Source organism: Leuresthes tenuis, unplaced genomic scaffold (genome assembly GCF_036924035.1).
Source record: "Leuresthes tenuis unplaced genomic scaffold, fLeuTen1.0.hap1 SCAF_13, whole genome shotgun sequence".
Taxonomy (NCBI): domain Eukaryota; kingdom Metazoa; phylum Chordata; class Actinopteri; order Atheriniformes; family Atherinopsidae; genus Leuresthes; species Leuresthes tenuis.
Window position 1 is genome coordinate 6,723,409 of NW_027325367.1, and position 25,350 is coordinate 6,748,758.

The 25,350-nt window shown below is 37.7% G+C and overlaps 1 protein-coding gene across 2 annotated transcripts in view; it reads left to right on the forward strand.

Annotated features, from left to right (window-relative positions):
- Window positions 1-25,350, forward strand: part of ryr3 (ryanodine receptor 3) — a 116,014-nt gene that overhangs the window by 16,256 nt on the left and 74,408 nt on the right. Inside the window, exons 2-14 of one of the 2 annotated variants that reach the window (XM_072362402.1) lie at window positions 591-710; window positions 5,384-5,488; window positions 12,494-12,568; window positions 12,870-12,948; window positions 13,343-13,455; window positions 16,283-16,382; window positions 16,643-16,736; window positions 17,238-17,312; window positions 19,243-19,399; window positions 20,702-20,866; window positions 22,117-22,238; window positions 22,378-22,558; window positions 23,864-23,999. In XM_072362402.1, coding sequence (XP_072218503.1) covers window positions 591-710; window positions 5,384-5,488; window positions 12,494-12,568; window positions 12,870-12,948; window positions 13,343-13,455; window positions 16,283-16,382; window positions 16,643-16,736; window positions 17,238-17,312; window positions 19,243-19,399; window positions 20,702-20,866; window positions 22,117-22,238; window positions 22,378-22,558; window positions 23,864-23,999 — 1,522 coding nt within the window. Of the gene's footprint in view, window positions 1-590; window positions 711-5,383; window positions 5,489-12,493; window positions 12,569-12,869; window positions 12,949-13,342; window positions 13,456-16,282; window positions 16,383-16,642; window positions 16,737-17,237; window positions 17,313-19,242; window positions 19,400-20,701; window positions 20,867-22,116; window positions 22,239-22,377; window positions 22,559-23,863; window positions 24,000-25,350 lie in introns of those variants that run through there. The other variant, XM_072362401.1, reaches the window with a different exon arrangement.

Here is a 25,350-nt window from a genome sequence, read left to right on the forward strand (position 1 = left end):
TCTGAGCCTGTGGGTGCTTTTCAGCCTCTATCTAAATCTATTGAGTTAATGTTGCTGTGAAAGAGGTGGGAGCCAGAACCATGGCAACCATCAGCTTAGATTAGTGTGGGATGTGAGCTGGCAGGAGACATGCACACCACACACACACTCGCACTACACACACAATCAATATCTGTGCATGAGTTTCCAAATGGAGCCCGACCCTTTGTAGCCTGACAGATACAGATGTTCATTTGTTGGTTGCACTGACTGACTCGTGAACGTCCTCTTTCTCACATTCTTACACTTTCTGTGACGGATATAGAAAGTATTTTACTCCAAACTGGTTGCCTTTACTGTTATTGATTAACAGTTTGGGTTATTTTCTTCTCTGCTGCTCTGTTTGTAGTTTAAATCAATGTGTGTTGTGTATCAAATCAATATTTCCTCTTTTTTCCACTTTTCTTGTTCTCTCTGATGTCTTAAGTGTCACTGTCACCTTTTAAGTGCAAAGCGCTGATGTATACGTATGTTCTAATTCGAAGTTGGGGAGGTATGTTATTTTGGTCAGAGCATTTTTGGCATTAACACCCTCCTCTCTTACCTGGCAGGATGATGAGGTGGTGCTCCAGTGTGTCTCCACCATCGAGAAGGAACATCGGAAGTTCTGCCTAGGTGCAGAGGGACTAGGAAACCGTCTGTGTTACCTGGAACCCACGTCTGAAGCTAAGGTGAGAATGACACACACCTAGGTTTAAATCTAACTAAATAAAGAAATGGCAACAATGTTTACTTTGATTCCATTTCCACCGTGCTTTGTGTGCCCTTATAGAAAAAAGTTGTTTCTTGGCTTTTTGTCCTCAGGCAAATGTTGTTTTATATCACTGGAAACTGACCTTTTGGAAGATTTTTAAATTTTTTTTTTGCTATATTCAGAAAGTTAGTTTGCTGTTTTCACACATGGGAGTTTTAGGCTTGTGGTGTCGAAGCATGCACTTTTACCTGCTTTGTCTAAATTCAGTGGTTTCTATGTCATGGTGCTAGGGGGGCCTATGCTCCTAGGTGCAAGGACACCGGAAGAGCCAAGCCAACGGGCCCCTGGATGACACAGTACAAGTCGCAAATCTTTTAGTTTTTAAGTCTCTGACACTCTGACATAACATGAAAAATGGCAGAAAAATATAAAGCAGGGAATTGGTATGACAAAACAAAGGTTTTTCTGTAATTTGATCCTTGAAAGATTAAACGGGGATCTGTTCCTATTTGAATGATATAGAAATGAAATGTTACATGTTTAGCATTAAAAAATGTCTAAACTTTTGCTCATGTCTCTGCCTGGTAGAGTAATTCAGAGACCTTTGTGTCCCATTTATTTTTCTCCCCTTTATCCTTTCAACTGCTCTTGTTGAGAACTCCTGGAAAATAATGAGGATGAACTAAAAGTATAAAGTGCAGATTCTGCAATTGGCCTGTGGTGCAAAACACAACTAATTGGATTAAAAAACAAAAGAAAGGGGGAGAAATTGACATGTTAAAAATGGGCACACTCCTTTCCACAACAGAGATCCAGCTTCAGTTGCTCTGTTGTGCTTCGAGCTTGGCTGTACCACAGACAAGCTTTATTGTTTATGGGATCGGTTAATGGACATTTCACTTGTCTTGTGTCTGCAGTGGTTCGTCACAGTGGTTGGCAGACAAAACAATTGTGAGAATAATGAGTTGATATATTTTCAATGGCTTTGACTACTTTTTGACTTATTTTGACTGAATGATCTTGCTGTCTGTGGTGTTGTAGCAGCACAACTGAGCTGTCAGTACGCAGTTCCACGTCTCATTAATCTTCTTTAGCACATGAAGAAAATAAACTGGTTGTCAGAAAAATAATGTGCTTATTAACGGGGATATAATTGTTGCATATAATGTATATGTGTATCATCATTCTGAACATTTTTAATAATATTAGATATTCTCTGTCTGTCAGTAAACTCCTTGGTGTGTACTTTCCATCTCATGATTGATGAGCTCACGACTTTCCAGTGCCAGGTTTGGATGTTTTAATGAGCTGTGCGTACACTATGAAACTAGGCTTGGTTTAAATGCACCACAGGTTGTTGCTCACTTTCCTGGAATTGTTCCTGATCTGAAGGGACCTGCAGTGATATAGAGGGAGCACTACGCCCAAACCTCAACCTTAGCAGCGTAAACAATGACTCAGGCCTTGTTGGGTGTGAAGTGCAGCCGATCATCGTGGGTGACAGCTGTGTTTGGCAGGAGAGGGGAGACTGTCATCTGCTTGCTGTATGCAAGTGTTGACATTTCCCAGAGTGGCTATTTGCTGCTGTTAATGGACAGAAAAAAGGCCAGAGTAAAACATTTTACAATGTTAAGTTTTATGTCAGAATTTTCAATTTTAAACTTTGTTTTGTTCCACAGACATAATTAAAAGTGTGAATTTATTTATCTATCGAGGGGAAATGCTTCCTTAGAATGAAGTCAACACTGCTGTAGTCACTGAATGAAAATTGACATTTCCTCATTTGGGCCATGATCTTTTTTTTTTTTATTTAATACATAATTCTGATATCCTTTGTTGATAACTGGGTGCTAAAGGACAAGGGTAGAAGTATTTCATATTCTATTGACATTCAACAATCCCATAAAACAACCTCCCATCTGCATGAGGCCCATTTGTCCCGACTGAGGAAATGTATCTTTAAAAATTGGCCTTGGATATATACTTTTGATTTTTTGACATTTGAAAAAGATTAAATTTGTTGTGGTGAAGAGATTTACTTTGTGTCTTTGGCTCTTCTTTATTTTGTTTTGTGTTTTATTTAGAAAGGACACTTGTACTTCCTGTGTTGGTCCCGCTTTAGCTCTAATTATGTTGATAGTTCTCACCTGAGACTCATAAGCCTGCAGCTCCTGTGTATATAGCTTTGCCTTTCCCTCTTGACTTTGTCAGTTCATCGCTTTCCAGCCTGTTGTGGTCTATTTTTCCTGCAGCCTTCTAGTGAGTTTTTTTTATCTTTATCATGTAGTTGTGTGAACCATCTTTTACTCTCTTTTGGTCACTGCTGTGGGCTTTTGTTCAAACTGGACGTTTGTAAGATTTATCCTTCCAGTTATATGCAGCATCTTTTGTTCGTCCCAAGCAATTCTATTAAATTGATCTTTTGGTTTCTTCACCTGTCTGAATTTATTTGCTCTTTTTGCACTCCTACCAAAATAATGAACCAATTAAACAGCACATCAGTGAAGTAGACTAGAAACTAGAATAAATGATCTGTTGGAGTTTATTTTTAGATGAGGATTAATACTAACTTCATGTCTTCTTGTAGACATTTTCTCCATCAATAGTACGCCATTTATAAGTTTTGTTGTAGTAAAGGATCAGGGCCACTTTTGTGGCACTCCACTCAAGCTTGTTCTACACAAAGTAATAAGCTACATCATGCGATTCCCTTTTGATGTTTTCTCGTCATATATAGAAAAAGCCCCTCAGAAGATGGAAGAGTGTATTTGATCTCTTTTTAATATTAACCTGCCTATAATATTATACTTGAGACTGTCAGATAATTCAGTTTGATCTCCTGGGGGCTTGTTTTACTAATTTTCGCAGCTTATATTGCTCTATCCAATCTAACACCCTGTAGAATATGAAAGAATTGGACCTTCTAAATGTGACCACACAGTCTCATGTCTAATCAGACGAGACAGGATGTTCAGTATGTCTGCTTTACCGTGCAGGAGTATAATTGGAGAATTGAAGGTGAATAATTCATTAGAGGTGTAAGATTTGCAACCAGTTCCAAGTTATCACCACAGATGTTGTTTTGACACCAAAGGTGTTGGACTGTCATGTTAAGCTGCATATGAAAGTATTTCCTATGATCAGTCTTCCCAGTGCTGAAAAAGTCATAAGTTTAAATATCACTGTGCGACATTGGGTGCTGGCTGTTGGCCACAGTGAACAGTAAACTGGACACACACTTGCTCTTGGAGATTTCAAAGTATGTTTGTGTTGAGTTCCAGAGCAGCCACATCCTCATTATCACCCAGCAGCCCTCGTCTCTGCTCACATTTCCCACTTCACTACAGAGGTTGAAGGTCAGCTGGTTGTGTTACTGAGTTAGGGTGGGCACCCTGTACCTTTTAAATCATTCCTTGTCTCTGTTGGAAAGGAATGTTGAATGAATGTTGTGTAAAGCTGCTTGTTTTCATATTCTGGAGGTGCAATAAACGCTGTTACAAATGTCCAAGATGAAAACGGGATCATTCATGGACATGAGCTGATATAGGGTGTAAGTGTTACCGACTTATGGCTAATCTGTTTGTTTTTCTGTTATTTACACGTCATGTCAGTGGTGAAATGTTAATCAACAGTGTCATCTTACAATTTACGAAGTTAATTAATTTTGATACACTGACAAGCTCATACTAATGAATAGATCTACTTCTGTTGTGCTTTTGATTTGCACGTAATTTACAATCATAATACAATGTCAAACACCCCATTTTCATTCCTCAGCATCGTCATTTCTGCATTACCCCTCTGAAGGAACCTCACATTTTTAAGAATTATCTTAGTAGTAGAGCGAGTACTTTATGATCAGCAGTTATTGTGTTTATGAAGATGTGGTTTTCAGTCTGCAAACCTCAGTTGAAGCTTATTACACAAGAGAGCTCAACAACCCTGCTTCCTGAGGAATAAAGCTCAGCCAAACGAGTTATTGGTCATTGCAGCTCCAGCCTGCACACCTTTTAACAGCCCTCGGGAACCCCTGACACTTATTAATTAGAGACTGGAATAGCAGAGAAGTCACAAGTTATCATAATTATTTATGAGTGCCATTCCTCACTGAGCATCATTTCAGCTGGGCTGCAATTAATTTAGTAAACTCCTGCTGCTGTGAAAATATGTATTCCCTTTAATAAGCAAAAGGTTCCTAAACATTTTCCCACATGTCAAATGGTCTGTTTATGGATTGTGTGGGTCACAATTTAGTATCTTTCTGGTTTACCTTACAGTAGTGGTTTCCATGTTTACATCATGGTCATAATTTAGAAATACTTCAGCAGACATGTAGGCTGACACCTTGACATCAGATAACGCCTGCTAAACTTTTACTATGAGAATCCTTAACCATTTTCTTGGAATCATTTTGCACTGAAGTCTTGATAACAAGACTGACTTAAGTGCAACCTGTCATATTTAATTTCAGAAAGAGGAGGGACGTTTTGGGTAGCTGCTTCCCTATGAGGCCCCACAGGAAACATAAGAGGAAATTCAAAGAGGGCAAACTAGAGACACACTGATTTTTGTCACTGCCTCTTCAACTAATGTCTGTTTTCTTCTGTTCTTTTCCTTCCATACTTTCCTTTTTTCTTTTCTATTTTGCAGCATGTTCCTCCAGACCTGTGCATTTGTAACTTTGTGTTGGAGCAGTCCCTGTCAGTCCGGGCCCTGCAGGAGATGCTTGCTAAAACTGGGCAGAACAACGAAGGGGTGAGTGCCTCCTTCCTCCCTGCTAATACCCCTAAGATGTCTCTCTGATGTTCATAAGCACTCCAAAATGCTATTGTAGACAAAAGCATTAATTCCTGCTTGCATAAATTAATTAGTATGTTAACACTCAAGATGATTGTGAATATTTTTCTTCCTCACAGGGTGAGTCACCATCTCAAGGCTCTCTTTTTTGTTTTCTTGTCTGTTACTATTACACAAGATAAGTGTAGCTGAATGATATTCCATACACTGATGTTCAGTGAACATAATTAAAAGAAATGCAAACGCACTAAATCTGATAAAAGTAGCTTCTCAGTTGAAATGCTGGAAGCTGACCAAACATGTCTGGGGTATTTTGATGCTGATGATACTGTTCCCAAAATTATCTTTCAAATGCTGTCCAACTCATATTTGACAAGTCAAATTAGGGCACCAATCAAACATTAAGCACAATTCGAATTATTTGTAATTCAAATAATTCAAGTGTTACTTTTAATTTGATGCTGATAAAATTTAAAAGTGAGACTGTACTCTTCCCCAAAACAACCTCATTGGTCGTTTGTTCATGCAGGCAACAATGATGATGGAGTATGCAGCCTCTAGTGGTGGTGAGAGTAACTGCATGTAAAGTGTCAAAATGGTGGCCATCAACACAGTGGTGGTATAGAGGAAAGAATGTATTTTAGTTTAAAAACATACTATGTATTTAAATCACAGCAGTGTTTCAGTAAAGTGTTATTGGCTGAATGTAAATGATAAGTGAAAAAACATTACTTACCTGGAAGTCAAACTCTCGTCCCATGTTTGATAATCGCACCATTCGCTCCCTCCTTCCTGCTTATGAGGACTTTGTAGTTTGTTATAGGAAATACTTGAGAAATTACATTTTCTCTGATATTGAAATGATTATATTAATTGTATTTGCCTCTTTCCACATGTAGGGGGCGCTTCTTTAGAGACACCCCTATGGGTTGTATTTAAAGGCTGAACAAACTATCTATTTGGTCGTTTTAATATGAGACGTTGCGAAAATTTTTACAACAACAAATGCAAAGAAAGCAGCCTTAGGGGTAAAAAAAACCTTGGCGAAATTTAATTAAGTTTGGGTCATTAGGGCATTAATCTATTTTGTTAACAAAATGTTTTTCTGCATCTACTGAGTTACCCTCCTCATTTGGGAGTTATTATTTTACAATAGTGCCACTTGAATGCCAATAAATCTTAACTTTTTTTTCAAGTGAATGTGGTAAAAAGTGTTTACTTCTTGCCAGCAATACTCTGAGCCACGTTTACACCAAGAGCTGTTACTCAATTATAAACGGAACATTTATATTCTTATTCCCTGTAACACATTCCTGTTTTCCAAGAAGAAATGAGGAGGCTTTGATTTAAAAAGAAATAATAAAAAACAGCCATCAGGGTAAAAAGAAAGGACAGAAATTATCTGTGAGTGCTCTGCTGCATCCACAGCATCCTCTCTGCACTCCCTTGATTTGCACTAAACAGTGCAAACCTCTTTCTCGTGGCTCTACTCCAGCTCACTCAGCATGTTTATCAGAGCAAGGAAGGTAATCTTGAATCCTGCAGATTCTGTGTTGTGCAAAGGGAGTGTTATCCATAACAATGAAGCATCTCAATGGGCTATGTGGGGTCTGTAAACCCCTGTTACAGTAGATGCTGATATTTTTTCATGCCTCTATGTTCCAACAGTCTTTTCATGTGTTGTTTAATCTCCCATGACTTTTAGCTGTAGATGTAATGGGAGAGGTAAAGTGATGGGAGGAAATGACAAAACTCATGTTTAGTCCAAATGTTAGAAAAAAAAACAAAGAGAAAACAGTGCTTAATTTTCTAAAATCTTACTTGGAATAAATTGCTTGTTACTGGTATTTTTTAAGTTTATTTTTTCTTTTAAATCACTTTTCCTACTGGATACATGTGGTCTGAGCCTGAGCATGTGGTTCTAAGCACTCCTCATCTGATGGAGCCTATTATTATTATTAGAGGATACTTTAAACAGACCATTGGTATTCTAGGAATAAAGATGACAAAGCTAAAGTAGCATGAATTATTGTGCAGTACAGATGTGGCAATTACAGGAACTCGAGCACTATACAGAATTTTGGATGCCACACTCAAGATGAATTGGGAACAAAATCCCACCATGGTCATGCAAAACGGGCCATGTTTTGGGCTTTGCTGGGTTGCTGTGGCCACAACTGTCCCCTTGTGCACAATAAAGCCTTCCGGCACAGATGGTTCTTTAAATGTCTTATTTTGTATACCGCTTGGGTCTTCTCCTCAGGAGAATCAGGCCTGCATTGTTATTAGCCTGGGTAGCAGATTTGTTTTGTGCTCAACAGTGCAACATTGTTGGCTGGCCTCATTTGGCAAGACAACATGATGCTGGCTAGAATACAAACTCTCTGGTAACAAGGCTAATAAATCATTCCACTTTCCACAGTAAGGACCCATATTTCCCCATTGTTTCTCTCAGATTTGTGTAATTGACCGCCATACATCCCAATAACACATTCTTTTCATTTGTATTTGTTTGTTACTAGAGTGCTGACCATGACAAATGGGTAGGTCCATCAGTCTGTTCATCCATCATGTTGTCAGTGTGCATGACGGACCTGCTGCTAAATGAAAGGGTTGAAGTTCAGACACTTTCACTCAATGTAGTGCCTATTTCTCGATTGTCATAGCGGCATTCATCACATGTAATGCATTAGGTTCAGAGGTATGTGACGACATTATCCTAATGGTACATTTATCCCTACATACTGAGAAAAATTAACAACAAAAACATTTACTGTATTCCTGAGTATACTTCACCCGGAGAGAAAATTAAGCTTTTGGCTCATTTTTTATCAACATATTTTCTTTCCCTTAGTCAGTGTAGAAACAATCAGTTAACTTGTCACAGATGTTTATGAACTGTGAACATTATGTGACAATCCTGAAATAGACATCCATTGCCGTTGTTATTGTGTCGACATTAGTGAATGTTTTGCTTGGCCCTTTTGAACACAACTTTGTGTGCAAATGTGCAACTACTTAAAACTTATAGGGTCTGCTTGCCGTTTGTTTAAAGCATTCATAATCCCTTTTATTTTCTTTTTATTGCATTGATTCACAGAAAGAATATACCTACAAATTATCATGAATAGCTATCAGTGAGAGTAATAAGCTTTCATAACTGATTTGATTTGAGCAGATCACATGAAAAAAATCTGAAAAGCAACACTCTGGCAGAAAACTCATTTTGTGATTTGGGTGTGCTGTTCTGTTTTCTCTGAGTTTGGTCTCTAACCAAAGGTGAAGGGTATGGACAAGAGGAAATGTCCTGAAATCAGTTTTGATTTCAGGGTACTCAAATGCAGAACTATAAAGAAGGGATGTCCTGATCAAGATTTTTTTTCTCCCCTGATACCGATCCAAGCCATTTAAGATGGTATTGTTTTATATAGTATTGATATATTATGTCAGTAATCATAATGTGCATTTGTCACACGATATGCACATTAACTAAAATTAGCTCCATGTATATTCTTGACACCTCAGTAGCTTTGCAATACAGTAAGAAAACCATTTTCTTGAATTTTGAAAATAGATTTAAAAGCCTTCAGAGAAAGCTCCTTATCAAAAGTGTGGCATGAATTTTCAGTTATACAAAATTATAGTGTGAGCAGCATAATCATTTTATTATAAGATGATCCTTATTACACTTGGTGTAACATTGCAGAAGTTAAACTGGGACATATAAAACAGGAACATCTAAAATAGAGCCTTGGCATAATCATATGTCTGATAGTGATTGTTACATAATGACATTGAATGCAGCATGGTCACCAACTCCACAGGAACCCTCACAGACTCTCCTACTGATTCAGTGATATGGTGAGTTGCAAACTATTTATTCATGCAAAGAAAATATGTCCTGTGTCTATATATCAATGATGTGTGCATATAGCTACTATATGCCAACGCCTTTGGTAATGCACATCTGGATTGATATGCTTATTAGCCATGTGTCAGGAACGTATATTGAATGCAGTAGCATTGAATAAGTGTACTCATTGCAACGATACCCACCAATTGAAAAACGCCTCAAACTGGACGCCATCCAATACTTGAAATTGGATCAGGATATCCCTTGTTAAAATGAAGATTTATGTATAAACACACTTTAAAAAATTTTTTATTCACACCTTAAGCATACTCAACCAAACTGGATGGATGTTAATTGTTTTGTTTTTCTTTTTAAGTTGCATAGTTTCATTGTATAGTAATGCACATCATATTTTAGTGTACTGTTACAAACTAAATGTAGAGTACACGAAGGACAACCCATGTCTCATTATCAAGATGATTTGAAAGACAGGACCTTGAATATGTACAAGGGAATCAATATATATCGGATGGTAATTAACAAATGAGTCTGGCTTGAATAGCTTCCCTAGAGCACTGAAAAATTGATTTGTTTGCTATTTTCCATTCCCTGGCTGCTCATATAAGTCAAACGATTACTTGAAAATGTAGGTGAATTACTTAGTCATGGCTTGGAGTAATGGCTTTGTCGAGCTCTCCCAATGAGAAAGCAGACTTTTCATTATACTAAGCAAAATCAGGCCCAAAAATTTAATTAGGTTAAGAAACTGGCTGGTGTGAGTGATTATAAAATGACACCAAAAATCATCTGTTTGGTGCAATTTCTTTCCTTCTCGCCCTTATGCTGCTAAAAATATGTAAATTGTCATATCAAGTTAAAAGATTGTTGCTTTTTTCTTTTGATGTTTTTGCTTGTAGATAAGATGAAAAGTTAACTGTGTCTTTGACACAAAAAATAACTGAGCTAAAGAACTATAAATGCAGTAGATTAAAAACTAGGATACAGTTTGGTTACCTTCTAGTTTTGGTATGATGTGGACTCAAGGACAAGAAAACCATGATGATTAGTGAAGATAGGCTTCTTGCTCTGGTGAATTTTAATTCGCAGCCCACAAAGACCTTGGATCTAAAACTTTCAGCTAAGCACATCTAGTGCTAATCGGATGCTGCAAATGTAGTCAGTAATCAGTTTTGGAAATATGAAGAAATTGCATAAATTTAGAATAATAAAATAAAGTTGGACATAACACAACAGGAATTTAAAAAACAGATTTTAAGATGGAACTTTAAATGGAAGTATTGGAAATATTGCCACCTGCTGACAGAGCCATCAAGACGTTTCTTTGCTTTCTTTTGAACTTTAGGATAATACAGATGGCTCAAACTGACCAGGTATTGTAGAGTAAATTATGAATGTTAGCAGTAGGCTTAACTGCTTGAAACCTTTTGCCCAAAGGCAGGCGAGTGTTTTAACTGTATCTGGGATTGAAAAGCAAAGTTGTCATTAACTCTTTAACTATAGCCTAATAAGACGGCTCATGGAACTGAACCATCATTGATAGCATTTGCTTGGGCTTTTCCTGCTAATTCCAAAAACATTCCAACTTTCACGTCCAGGACATTATTCTCCACTGACTAAAGGAACCACGTTTTGAAACTGCTGAGCTGCTTTTGAATAAATTGTCTCTGTATATATTCTGTATGATAAAATATGTTCCCCAGTGCGATGACGTGACTCGGTGATCTCAGACTCTGGATTCAGAAACAATCGTACAGTTTGTCGGCTTATGTCTTTTGATGGGATTTATTCACTAAAAGAAAAATTTAGAAAATAGTTATTCTTTTAAAGCTTGATATTCTACACAATCCCAACAAAGTCCTCTGACACAATGCAAACAGACTCTTTCGCACAAATCACACTGTAGTTGTTGAGCATACAGTGTTTTAAACGGGAGGGGCAGTGCACCAAAGGTCACAGTTCCTGGCAGTGATGTGTGTCAGCATGGCAGCAGGCCTGAATTACAGGCTAACTCTCTATGTGTACCCCCTCCCTCTCTCCCGCCCAGCTGTTGCTGGATACTCTTCCCATTTTTCTTTTGATCAAACCCTCCTTTTCCTTTTTGGTCTGTCTTATACAAGCCGTCTGGGGGACTATGAAGCCAAGAGAGAATTAGCTGAGGTTCATATTCAGGGAACGGTTGGGAATTTCCTTGAGGTCAGTTTAAATGTGACCCTGCCAGCTAACACACAAATTAACGCTGACAAGAGAGCAGATAGTCTTTATGTGTTTCTTGTTGGATAAACACTGCTGAGTGTTGGTTCCTCGGTTGTTTGTCATAAGAGATTAAACAGTGTTTACCTCGTATAGAAAAAATAAAACTGGGAGACTGGATGATGTAGTTGCTCTGACAATGAAAAAAATAATGTTTAGAAATGTGAAATAATTTATGCATACCAAAAACCATAATATTGATTTATTGCTTTAGTCTTAATCGAAATTTTAAACTGAATGAAAACACAGCTGCTTCTTTTTTATTTTTTTTAATCCCCTCCTGTACTTTTTATTAAGTTCGACTAACACTTAAGCCCAAGGTGAACTGACTTGGCAGAAGACCTGTTCCAAATTTAAGATTTTTTATCCAACTTATGATATTCTCTTTTCTATTACTCTGCTGCTAGAGGTTAATTAAAAAGGTAGGTACTTGTGTGTATTTGACATGATGATTATGAAGTAAACCCATATTCTTCTCTTTTTTTGCTCACACCTTTTCTCACATTTCCTCCTTGGTTTAGCTAACGTTTGTTGCAGTTATTCTTTTCTGTCACAAGAATGCGCAAACTCTGTGTGTTACTATATGTGGTTTTTTGTTGTGAACGTTGTTGTGTGTCGTCTTGCCAATATTTCTGTCAGTTTCCTGCTTGCACTTGGAATGAAAGGATGAAATAAAATCGACTTTGAGTCCCATACACTTTGCTCTCACAGGATATAAAGCAAAGGGAACTTAGGCTTAATATCTGACCCACAGGATATTAACTTGAAGTTTGACAGGGTCCAGGCGTCACAGCTGAGTTGGTATGATAATAATCTCTTCCCTGTTTATTTCCTGCCAGTCGGGTCAGGGTGGTGGACACAGGACCCTGCTGTATGGTCATGCCATCCTCCTACGCCACTCATTTAGTGGCATGGTAAGTATCCACCGCACTGTGTTGTAATTGTAGAATTTTCTCTCATCCACTCAGACTATTGTCTTTGTACAACAAAAACTAATTTTTTACCTGTAGCTGATTAATGACTTGACAGAACAAGTTTTCAATACATTCTCTCAAATTACTAATCAATTAATATACTGATTTAGCACAAAAAGTTTGACGATTGTTTCTAAACCATTAATATTTTTAAATTTGCATTATGCTTTGATGAGATACTTTAACATGAGATAAATTCCTTTCCTTTGATCCAATACTATATTCCTTTTTTACTTGCCAGTACTTGACCTGTTTGAAGACATCAAGGTCTCTGACAGACAAGCTGTCATTTGATGTCGGCCTACAAGAAGATTCAATAGGTACAGTATGACTAACGGGCACTGTACAGAGTACAGGACTCTCAGTCCTCCTGAGCAATCGTGTCAGTTTTGCTTAACCTTGAGACTGAATCAGTACTCATGGGAGAAATACTGTGATACTGTGTATATGTGCTGTGTACAGTAGTGCTACATTTGACATTTAAACTACATTAGAAGTCCTTACGAACATTTATAAAGAGGCTGCAGCTCCTCCACAGCTCTCTCGGATGGATCGTTGTATTATTATTATTTGCTGAACATACAGTTAACCAAGAAGAACAGTTATGCGTATCAAGTTGGTGTGCAAATGACTTTATTAACAGACCTGTTCGAGTTTTAAATTCCACTTATTATTCATCAATTTATAGATAATGTTTTGTGCTTGTGTGAATAGGAGAAGCCTGCTGGTGGACTATTCACCCTGCGTCCAAGCAGAGATCCGAGGGTGAGAAAGTTCGCATCGGAGATGATTTGATTCTCGTCAGCGTGTCAACGGAGAGATACCTGGCAAGTCTCATCTTATAACTCACCTGTAATGGAAAAAATGCCCTAAGTATATTTTTATATCAGTCACCAGCTGCTTAGAGTTAGCACCATCACTATGGGGATGTTTGTTTGAAATGATGCTCTGAAGGCTTAAAAATCAAAGATTTTTTTCACAGAATATTTGAAGATATTGATTCAATGTTTCCTTTTTTCTCACATTTCACTCAAAACATACACATCTATGAATCAAACTTAGGATCTTCCCATTATCTGTTCCCCTTGTAAGTTATTGAGTCACGGTCACTTGTAGCACCATAGTGATGCTGTAGTAAATAAGATGCTCTGCTATTGGAGTAGTCTAAGCTTTTCCATCTCTTTCAACTGTCCACTACGGCAGTATGAACAGTTCCTTATTTTCTATTAAGGCCTTGCAGTGCTCTCATTCCAATGTTCTGCAATAGTAATTTACCAGTATAGATTTCTATATTTCTGACATCACAGACCACATAAAAAATGTGACCACATCCCCCCCAGTTCAGTTAGATTTAGAAAAAAAATAGGTTATTACTTCAATTAATACTGTGATTCTTAAAACTAAGACACGTTTAAGTCATTACAGAATTTTAGCTGGTTAAAGCTACATATCAGTCAATTGACAGCAATAAATCAATCAACCTAATCAATGTAGAAACTGTGGTTAAAGCAAGAAAAATAATCTAATTAACTGCACTCACGGATAAGTCTAACAGAAAATATACGTTAATTTCCCCCTCAAGTAAATACCTTTGCTTGCAATTACATGGAAATTATAGCTAATTTGCTTAATGTGAAGTACAGTTTATGCACACATTGCACAAACTGCTATTTTTCAACTGTGGCTTGTACAGTCTGAAATGATTAGACATTATAGTTTGCGTGATAGTAGATTGGTTACAAAGTGCTGCCAACTCTTCATAAAGCAGGAGACTGCAGAACTGTGGAGCACTGTTGTGATACAACAAAAAACTAATTGTCACAACCTCAAAATCACAAAATGGAGATAAAATGTAGCATACTGTGTTCATTGTAGAAGATCTCATTAAATCAGGAGTCATTTTCTTCATTGAAAAAATATCTTATTTTGATTCACAGTATAAAAACTCTGTTTCTCTGTGCTGTTTGCTTCTCAGGTCTTAATGTACTTATCCTCTGCTGCTGCTTTCTCATGTCTCTACCAAATGTTTTTATTTCTGAACAGAATTCCCTGCCTTCAAACCTGAAAGGGGATTTTAACAAATACAAGGGGTTGGGGTGGTGTTATTTGTTTGGACATCATTCTCCTCATGCAGCAAGAGTCACCAGCTTTTTGTTCACCGACAGTCTCAAAGGGCACTTTGAAAAATTTCATAGCTGTTGGGCAGCTCTGATATGTGTCTCATTCCAGCCAACCTCAGAGTGACAAGGCAATTTAAGCTGAGAACTGGAAAACTTTACACTGCTATCTCCCGTTAAATCTGATTACCTGTAAAGTCCTTCTGCACAATCTCATTTTGAAAAAATATATATTTTGTATGGAACTCATCCATCTCACTAATGGGCTTAAAGTTAAAGCCATCTCCCTTATTCAGAGCTGTACACCCAACCTCAGTTAACTTGCTTGCTAAAAGAGAGGAGGAGGATTTCAAGAGGGAGAATGAGAGGAAGTGGCAAAAAAAGAATTGGCCAAAGGGAGGGACAGCAACGTGCCCTGCATAGGAGAGTTTTGAGCAATGTCTTGTAGTGGCTGCTCTGGCCCTTTGGGGAGGTAAATGTGCAATTAAAGCAAAACTGGCAAAGAGCCAGACATTTATCTCCTGCAACAGAAAAGCTGATTGGATCAAGCAGAAACTCGGCTTTTCGAGAGTAGTACATATCAGAAAATAACACAGAAGCATATGGTTTACCGTTAGTGGGAGCAACCACAGACATCATGTGGCAGTCTTTCAAAGGATCTAAGTGTCAAGGGAAATCTGACTGAATTATATCAGCAGTTTCCCTTTGCTCTGCATCTTGGGCTCAAGCCTGCTTTCCCAATGTATAAGGGAGATAATAGTAAATAATTATATTATGGAAAGCCAGTTGTTGTTATAATCCAAGCAATGAGATGCAACATTCCGTTAATCCATATAATCTCTGCACAAAAGGGTGTGTGTGTGGAGTGTTGAAAAACTTATTGCCTATATTTGGGTCAGTAATGATACAGACATGTTGTTACTTTGTGTGACCCCATCCAGTTATTTTATGTACATTTACAGATGATGCCTGGAAGGCAAGTTGTTCCAAACATCCTATTACAGTACATTTGCTAATTAATTCCGTCTCTTCATTTAATCCCAGTTAACTAAATGGTGTGGAGGATCAGGGCCCTTTTGGGGTTATTTTGCCTTTTTTTTGGATTCTTGTTGATGAAGATAATGATTCATAACTCTTAAGCTTTGTTCTTAAGGTAATTAAGTGAAATTGGGTTCCATCAAATACTTATGGACAAGAGAAAATATATGAATGCCTAAAACATTTGTTTCAGATTAATATACTTTTATATTCCAGAAGCTTTCACTTATCTCTGAGTCGTCCTCCTTGATGCAACTATTGCATTGTCAAGGTCTTTCTTCATTCAGGGGAAAAATCATCAGTGCTCTTGACACTGTTGTAGTGCTGTTTGCCAGCTCTTTACTGAGGAGACACAAAGATGTTTTAATTTCTCTTTCCACAGTGAAATAACTAACAAAAGACGGTCTCCCTATTGTGTGTAATACCGTTGACTTTTCCAGCTGCACTGGTAGTCCACCTCTCTGTCTAAAGTCCTGTTTAACCTTCTGGTCTCTTCCAGCATCTCTCTATGTCCAATGGCAGCATTCAGGTGGATGCATCCTTCATGCAGACCCTGTGGAATGTCCAGCCTACCTGCTCTTCAAGCAACATGGCCGTTGGTGAGTCCTTTAACCTCTGCGACAACAGCACCAACCTCATAAATGTAACAGCTCTGTTTCAAGGATGATTTACTGCATTTCAAGTAAAACTTGTAAACTCAGATTATCTTTTCATTAAATAGCAGCCAAGTATCTTCAGTAGATCTGAATTACTATTTGCTTTTCAATGACATTTGTTACTGTAGAGCTGTAATCATAGAATACATTTTAAGAGTTTTTGCAAGGTTAAATAAGGTGTTCAAACACTTTCTTTTTCTAAGGGTTTTTGGTTGGTGGAAATGTCCTGCGTCTCTGTCACGGACATGATGAGAGCTTGACCATCCCTGGAGCAGACAAGAGTGAAGAGGAGCAGAGGTTAGTGATGAATTTGACATGCAGAAGTTTTCAAAATTGTGACCATGAATTAATACATCAAATATCTGAAACTTTCAGGTGCGTTATTCACTTCAAAAAGCATCCTTAAACTCCTACTATACTTTGAAGGGATAGACCAAGTCAGCAGTCCCATATCCACACCTCTACCTGAGCTTTCATTAGTGCTCCATTCTGAATACTGGTTGGAAGCTTGACTTAAACTTTTTCTGAACTTGTTGAATGATGAATTGGCAGCAGGAAAAAATCTGATTCAACAGTAATTATAAGCGTAAACCTTCTTGTGCTGCAACAAATTGGTGATGAATTTAAATCCCCGTTTGAAGTATATAGAAAGTTTTTAGAATTTCATGTCCAACGACTTGAGCAGTGAGAGTTGATGATAATCAGCTAAGTTTAGCTGCATACAGAATGTATTCTTTTTATTCTTGACTTGAAGGACTGAAATAACTGAGGCCTCCACTTGTGTCTTTGTGCTCACAGAATAGTGAACTATGAGGCCGGTAAGGGAGCATCGAGGGCACGCTCGCTATGGAGATTGGAGCCTCTCAGGATCAGGTAAGACTAAATAAAAGGCTTAATAACTTAAAATCCTTACATAGAAGTCTGTCAGAAATACTATCATAGTGGGATGTCCATGAACAATAAAAGGATGTTCTGTATTTATGTTACATTGTAGGTTATATATAAACTCCTCCTGCTGCTCTTAGCTGCCTCTACAAATTAGTTTGCAAAGTCCTATAGAAGGTGATGTGTTTACCATCTTTTTCAATCTACTCCTCTTCTGTCTATCACCCTCTCTCTTCTTCTTCCCATGCCTTTTTTATAACTGGCCTCGCATTTTTCCTGCAGTTAAATAGACTGTCAGCTCTCACTGGGACTGCCTGTCAGAGTTTGTTTACTTTGAAATGCTGCAGGTACATTCGTTTACCTCCACTGAAGTTAAACTATAGTTGCTTTTAAATGTCATACTGTTGGAAGACTTTACATATGATAAAACTGTTATTTTAAAAAGTAAACAAACAAAAAAAACAGAGATCGAAATTGACTGATTTGATCTCAAATGCTGAATGAGATAAGTCAGTGCCTGTCTAAACAGAAAGGGGGTGGTTATAGAAAATAAATGTGTACATTTACCAAAGATTGTGTCACTAAGTATTTTCTGACTTGTTTACCAGCACATATCGAGTTCACTTTATATAATTTTGATTAAATTTTGCGCTTGAATTGGATGCTTTTTTGCATCCTATTTGAGCAGAGGGTTAGGAGTCACAGTTCTTAAATATCTAGAATCCTATTTGTCAAGGAAGTATATGTAATTAGATATGTCACAAGCTTTTTATGAACAGTTACAGGATTTCTTAATCGATTAATACATAGCTCTGCGTGTGCGGCATTAGTGTTTAGAAGCGGTTTATATTAACTTAAATCTGCTCTTTTGATCACATGAACTAATCCAGACATAATGAGGATTACAAGGCAAAACTGACTCTTTGGTTATTATGTATAAACAATTTTAAAAATCTCACTGTTGAGCTCTGCAACATGACAGGCCAGGACCTCTAAAGAGGATAACGGTGGATAATCGCATGGGAAAGAAATCCTCCTTCAGCTTACATTCTCGTGGAGGAGGCATATCATTATTCAAGTCTACCATGAGCAGAGGACCTTAGGAGAGCAAAGGCAGAAGTCGTCAGTCTTCTGCCTCAAGAATATATATATATATATATATATATATATATATATATATATATATGCCAGATTAGAGTTCTTAAAGCCCCCTTCAGTTTTTGAGAGCAGCCTTTTATGGACAGAAATAGCCATGCTCGACTAGACTTCAGGCAGTCATTACCTGATAAGAATGTTTGAGAAGGTATTCCAAATAAAGATCTTAGAAGTTTGTCCAAATACATTTGAGCCTCTGAAGAGCACATTAAGCCCATATTCACTTTTATATAGCTGACTTAAAAAAGTATTGATGAGCACTTCAGTCATTCAGCAGGTTTACTTATCATAGATGGCTCTTTGATCAGTTTGATAAGTAGGCTTATCTGGCTCATGAATTCAACTGTCATGTTCATTTGGAAAAAATAAGAAAATAAACACAGCCCTTAAGTTTTACTATATGACATCATAAGAGTGTTTACTTTTCAAATATTTGTTATTCAATAAAATCAACCTAAGAATGATTTATCGAAAAAAATAATTGTAAAAGTTGTGACCATTTTATTTGGGAACAAAGTGAAATTGATAAACGGGAACAATTTCAAATATGTGTTTGAAGTGTTTTAATCTAAGATTTTTATCCAAGTTTGTCAAAAAAAAAACCAGGCCATTATACTTTCAAACTTTAATATCAGTGTGAATTCACAATAACTGTCACATGCTGATGTGTAAAAAAAAAACAGAATCACCTGCAAGGTTGCCATTGTTAAGAACACAAACGCTGCAGTATGTAGAGTTTATGACATCAACTCTCGGTCTTTAGCTGGAGTGGTAGCCATATCCGTTGGGGCCAGGCTTTCCGACTACGCCATCTCTCTACTGGCCATTATCTGGCCTTGACTGAAGACCGGGGACTGGTCCTGCAGGACAGAGAGAAGTCTGATACCAAGGCCACTGCTTTCTGCTTTAGGGTCTCCAAGGTCAGTGTTTTGCTAAACTGTGCAAGTGGATTTATTTTCTTTATTTTTACAGCCAGTTGTGTTGTGTCCATTGAGCAAGAAAATTTAAACTATCTAGAAGCTGCCCATGGTGTTGACATGAATGAATGTTCCCAGTTGATTTACCTTGTTGAGAGTGGAATCAAAGTATCTTCCCCTGACAGCTTCATCAAAGGCTCCCAGGCGTGTCTGTAAGCTCCTAATGAGCTCAAGCCAAGCTAACATAAATTGACCTTTTCTCTGCTGCTGAGTCGACAGCACTGTAAATGTTAGAGCAAACATTCATTTCGACTAAGTCCGATTCCAGCTGGCTTGTTTACAGCCGCTTTTACTGTAGAAGCAAAGAAATATATCATTGCTGCTGCAGTATTAAGAATAATCTCGGTTGCCAATCTTTTCTTCCTCCACACTCACTATGCTGTACTCTGCAGGTCTCTGGGGTCTGTTTTTAATAGCTTGTATTCCAAAAATAATGTCTGCTGCTAAAAATAACCCTGACAAAGCTCATGGTTTACTTGAAATTCTATCTGAAAATACCAGAAGTCTTTAAATGATTCTCAGATATTGCTGTATATGCTTCTAAATTGTGCTGTATCAGACTATACAGGCATGAATTTGTGCTGCACATTTGTTTTTTGTTGTTCCAATGTGATCATCAGTTTACTGTTTGGGTAAGCAATTCTTGATAATTATCCTGTGTTGAAACAGCCACAAAATGAGCTCAATGAGCCACCTTCACAGAGTGTCCCTAGATATCCTTTTACCTGTAATATGCACAGAATACAATACTCCTGAGCTGTAAGGCTTAATCCTTCTGATTTATCATGCTCCTAACACTGATCCCCTCCATCAATAATTTTATAGAAGCCTTGAAGAATTGCTGAGGACTCATGCTTCTTTGTAAAAATATAGACTTTTTATTTACTCTATTTCAAACTAACCCTTCCATCCTTTATCTCCATTGCCCTGTGCCAGTCAGGTCCAGTAAAAGATCATTACCTCACCATGTTGAACACTGGCATTAATATGTTCCCTGCTACTTCCTGTCGACTGTAATCGTACAAATCATTCCATCTCTGCTGTGCCTGAAAAGTAGCAAAACTAATGAGGCCAGCACCAACCTCCTGGCTGGCTAATGGAAGCACTACCCTCAACCTGCCTTATTACATCTAATCACAATATATCTTTGTTTGTCATATTTACATGCCCGTTCACGTCTGTGATTGCACTTTTTTGAGTACACAAGCTAATGTGGGTATGCTCCTTTCAAACTCAACCCTACAGGAAAAGGGGGATTCTGGCCCAAAGAGGGACATTGATGGCATGGGAGTGCCAGAGATCAAGTATGGGGACTCCGTCTGCTTCATCATGCATATGAACACAGGACTGTGGCTTTCTTACCAAGCGCCTGATGCCAAATCCTCTCGTCTTGGTCCCCTGAAAAGAAGGGTAAACGGGAATAAACTTTTCTTCTGAAGGTCATATTTTGAATAATCACACACATTAGAAAAAAACTTTTCAATCATCTTAACATAGTTATTAAAAAGACTATACCCACTATACCCATGTTTGATTAATACTTGTAGTTTTGTTAAGTGTTTTCATTCTTCATGTATTAATTAGCATACTGAGTATATATTTTGAACGAACAGTCGAGGCTGAATAAACCCTATTTGTTGACCTGGTGGAAACATTTGCACAATCCGCTGTAGATATCAATTAATTTTTTTCATTTCTAAAACCAATAATCAATACTAACACTCTGTTTTAGTTAGTTAGGTATAGTTAGAAAAAACAGCTTCACAATAATTTCCCGAATTGCATGATTTGTTAAAACAGCCCTTTTTAAGGCTTAAGTAAATGGTCTATTTGTTAAAATCCCAATGTCAGATGGTCTATTCTTATCACTGGTTAAGTGCTGCTTGCGTATTTGTTGATACAACTGTTGGCTACAGCATCTGTATACCTGTGTGTTTTGCTATAAACACATCAAATCTCATGTGCACAGCAGCAAATCCCACCCAATCATACTACTGGCCATATATTCCGTAACTATGTGGCCATTTAAACACCACCAAAGCCAATGTGGATTTTCTATCTTATGTAAAAACAATGTCAACCCTGGATACGCTTGACTCAACCCCTCTCTGAAGATCCATCATGAGGCAACAGCCCATTTAAAAGTGATAACGGCCCACATGGAGGGTCACAGTTAGCTTTGGGTGGGGTGGGGGGGATTATGGCAGCACATGAGCGCTGCTGATTGCTGGGCCTGCCTCCAGGGACATCAAACGCCACCTCGTGCTGGCGCCAGGCAATCCCTGCAGCCTTGGAAGCAGGCCAATGCACCTGACATGTTGGAGGTGATGGTCAGTTTACACTTAAATCCTCCTAGTTCACACTCCTTTTCTGGATTATGTTGTTTGATTGCAGTGAATCAGATTTGGCTTGGCTTTCATTTTTCATAACTATAGTTTATATTATGAGATTGACGGGTTGTAGCTTAATAGTTATTTGTAGAGTTGCTGCGGTAAGGCAATGGTTTATTGTACCCTTAACTTCAATTACATAGTTTAGTTTTCAGAAATCTGAGTGGAAAAAGCTGCCTGGCTGTTTATTTGTAACATAGTGTCACTGCTTTGTGTAGATCCTATTTTAAAGATATAATCACATGTAAGTGTGCGTTTTTCCTGGTCCAGGCCTGCCTCCATATTGAGGGCCACATGGATGATAGCCTCATCCTTCAGCTCTGTCAGCATGAGGAGGCTCGGGCTGCACGCATCATTCGAAACACCACATTCCTCTTCACCAACTTCATCAAGTAAGACGAAGGAATATTTGCGAAGACTTCATCTTCTGCCTGTCATAATAAGACAACATGAAAAAACAAGTCATTTGTCTGTTTCAAGTTTTAAAGCCTAAATTTTCTTTTCCTTTTTCCTTTCTTGTCTTTATCTAAGGGCGTTAGACAGCGCTGCGACCGGTGAGTCCATGGAAGTGGGCGGGTATGTGGAAGAGGTGCTGCAGACGCTGAACGATCTGATTCAGTACTTCAAGCACCCTGATTCAGAGTTGGAGCATGAGGAGAAACAGTGTCTGCTCCGTTCACTCATCAAACGTCAAGACCTCTTCAAAGAAGAGGTGAGAGTAATGAGGAGCCATTTGCTGTTGAGCAAGAATCTCTAGCATTTCTTGTTCTATACATGCAGTGCTATTTTTAGCTACTATACACACACTCACAGGGACATTTGGAGCAAAGTGGGGTTCAGTGTCTTATGTAGTGACAGTTTAGCCCATGAAAGTGCTATTGATTAGACTTTCTGACTGATTCAGTAGCAATCCACTTGAGCCCTGTCCAACTCAAATGATTTATTTTTCCCCTTTTTTTATTTTTAAATGAATGTTTTAAATGAAGAAAACATATTAATTGAGAAATGTAACCCTTAAATTGCTAAATCTTAGTTTTCATTGTTATTATCTTTAATCAGGTTCTTTCTAAATTAGGTTAGAATCTTTTCAAGGGGAAGTGGTTGGCTTTTTTTTAATAATGTGACTGTTATGCATGCCTTTTTAATGGGAAAAAAAAAACTCAAAACCATTTTCTTTAGTGTATAACTGCAGTGCCATCTGATTGCAAATGTCTTTTGCACCTCCATTAAGATGAGAAACAATCATTTTGGACTTTTGTTGCCAGCTCCAAGCTGAATGTTTTAAGGCTCTAAATCCCTTAAATTCACTTCCACGCACCCTAAAAGCAAATACTTATTTCCCCTCTTTCCACTTCCAAATCTACTAAAAGGCTCAATAATAATCATCACATGCCCTATTTATGTGATGTTCCCTGTGATGAATAAAGTTACATGTTATGATTTGTTGCTACATGAATTACAAATTTCAAGTTATAACCAGGTTAATGCTTTATGTTAAGGCTTGATGAATGTGGGTAATGTTAGACTTGAATTGATATAACCGGGTAATAGGAGGCCAAAAAATTATAAAATTGAAAAACACATAATGAAGCTATTTTCATAATGATATAGGAATATTGTGGCAGCAATATGGTAACGTTCTAACAGTAAAAATATATGAAATGTTCAGTTTCAACACAGAAAAAAGTACCAGAGAGAAAAAAAATAACGTAACAATCCCCTTTTTGGAAGTGGTAGGGAAAAGTAAGGAGAGAAAAAAGAAAACTTTGATTTGAAAGAAACCAACATGGTGATGTTAATGGCAAGTGAAAATGATAATATGCATGTAATTCTGCAGAAATGTATCATATATTCTCATCCACTTTTTAGGCAGTGCATGAAAAAGATGATATCTTATGCTGCCATAATTAATGTTTGTTTTATAACAGCCAGAGTAAAAAGTTAAGATATCAAGACCAATGTTACACAAATTATTTGTTTTTCACTGTTTGCTTGATGTATGAATATATTCTGTCAGGGTATGCTGAACCTCCTGTCAAAATGCATTGATCGGCTGAACCTGTACGACAGTGCAGCCCACTTTGGAGAGATAGCCGGAGAGGAGGCAGGTGCAGCATGGAAGGACATCCTCAACCTCCTTTATGAGCTCTTGGGTAAGTCTGTCTGAGTGCTGGATCATATGAAATCTCTTCTTTCAGTGCTGTCAGCAGTTTACTCTGGGTAGACATGCACTATTAATTTTCCCTCAGTGTCTTCACAGAATCCTTTTCTCTATCTATCTTATCTTGTGTGTTCTCTTGTCCTCCTCCTTTTGCTGCCTACTCTTGTTTTTTGCATGCCACCTTTTAAGATCACAGCTGGTGGTTCCCTTTATGTGACATTTCCTCTTATTATATGCGACAAGAGGGCAGAAAGACATGGGAGACGCTCTTGTATTCCTCTTTTACATTTTGGCCCGCCTTTCATGTAGGTCACATCTTTTTTTGAAAGCAACAGAAATATTACAAAGCATTGATCTGAATGTTTAAGGAGAAATGGGTTCCATTAACATAATGCCAGCCACCACCGACACTGGTAATGTCTTATTCTTTCAGGGCCCGTATTGTGCCATGCATTCTAAATCTTCGACCCTGAAAAGTTTTATTTCTAACTTTTTTGGGGGGTAGTTTGTTTTCCTGTCATTGGAGCTTTATCATTAACAGCCTCCCCTCGGCTCACCTTGACTGCCCTTATATTCATCATCCTCTCTTCTGTATGCATTCCGACATGTCCACACGTTACACACAAACACACCTGTTCCCTTAACCCACAGATACACTCCTCTGAGTACACTTCAGCATTCCCCACAAAGGGGTTGCCCCCAAGGATGCAGAGGGCACTGTGAGGAAGCTGATCTTGCTTGATGGATTGTTCATGGATGCTGTTCTCTCTTACCTTCTTTCTCTAGTCAGCCAGAAAGGAAAAAAACACTTTAATGGGAAAAACATGCTTATTAGGCCAAGTTTTTCGCATTTAAAATCCAATTGCCTATTAAATGATGGACATTTAATTAATCCACTGTAGTAAGTAATGTAGTATCAAAAACACAATTTAGTTTTTTGTAATTTTGATATTATAAAAAACAAATGTAAGAAGAATTGGGGTTAATTCCATCCTTGATCCTTGATGTAGCAGTTTAAATAACTGTTCAACCAGCATGTCAAACATCGATTTATATTACACAAGATACTTTTCATCAGTAAATGAAGTCTGGATGGTTGCTACAGGATTGTAGATGTCTACATTACCATTTCTATCTATTCTAATATATATATATATATATATATATATATATATATATATATATATATATATATATATATATATATATATATATATATATATATATATATATATATTCAATAAGGAAAGTGTGCTGCATTCATCATTGTACTCTCATTTCCCTTTGTCTAAATGGAGACCAAACCATTTTAGATTGTCAACCCTTTATGGATGATGCTCTTT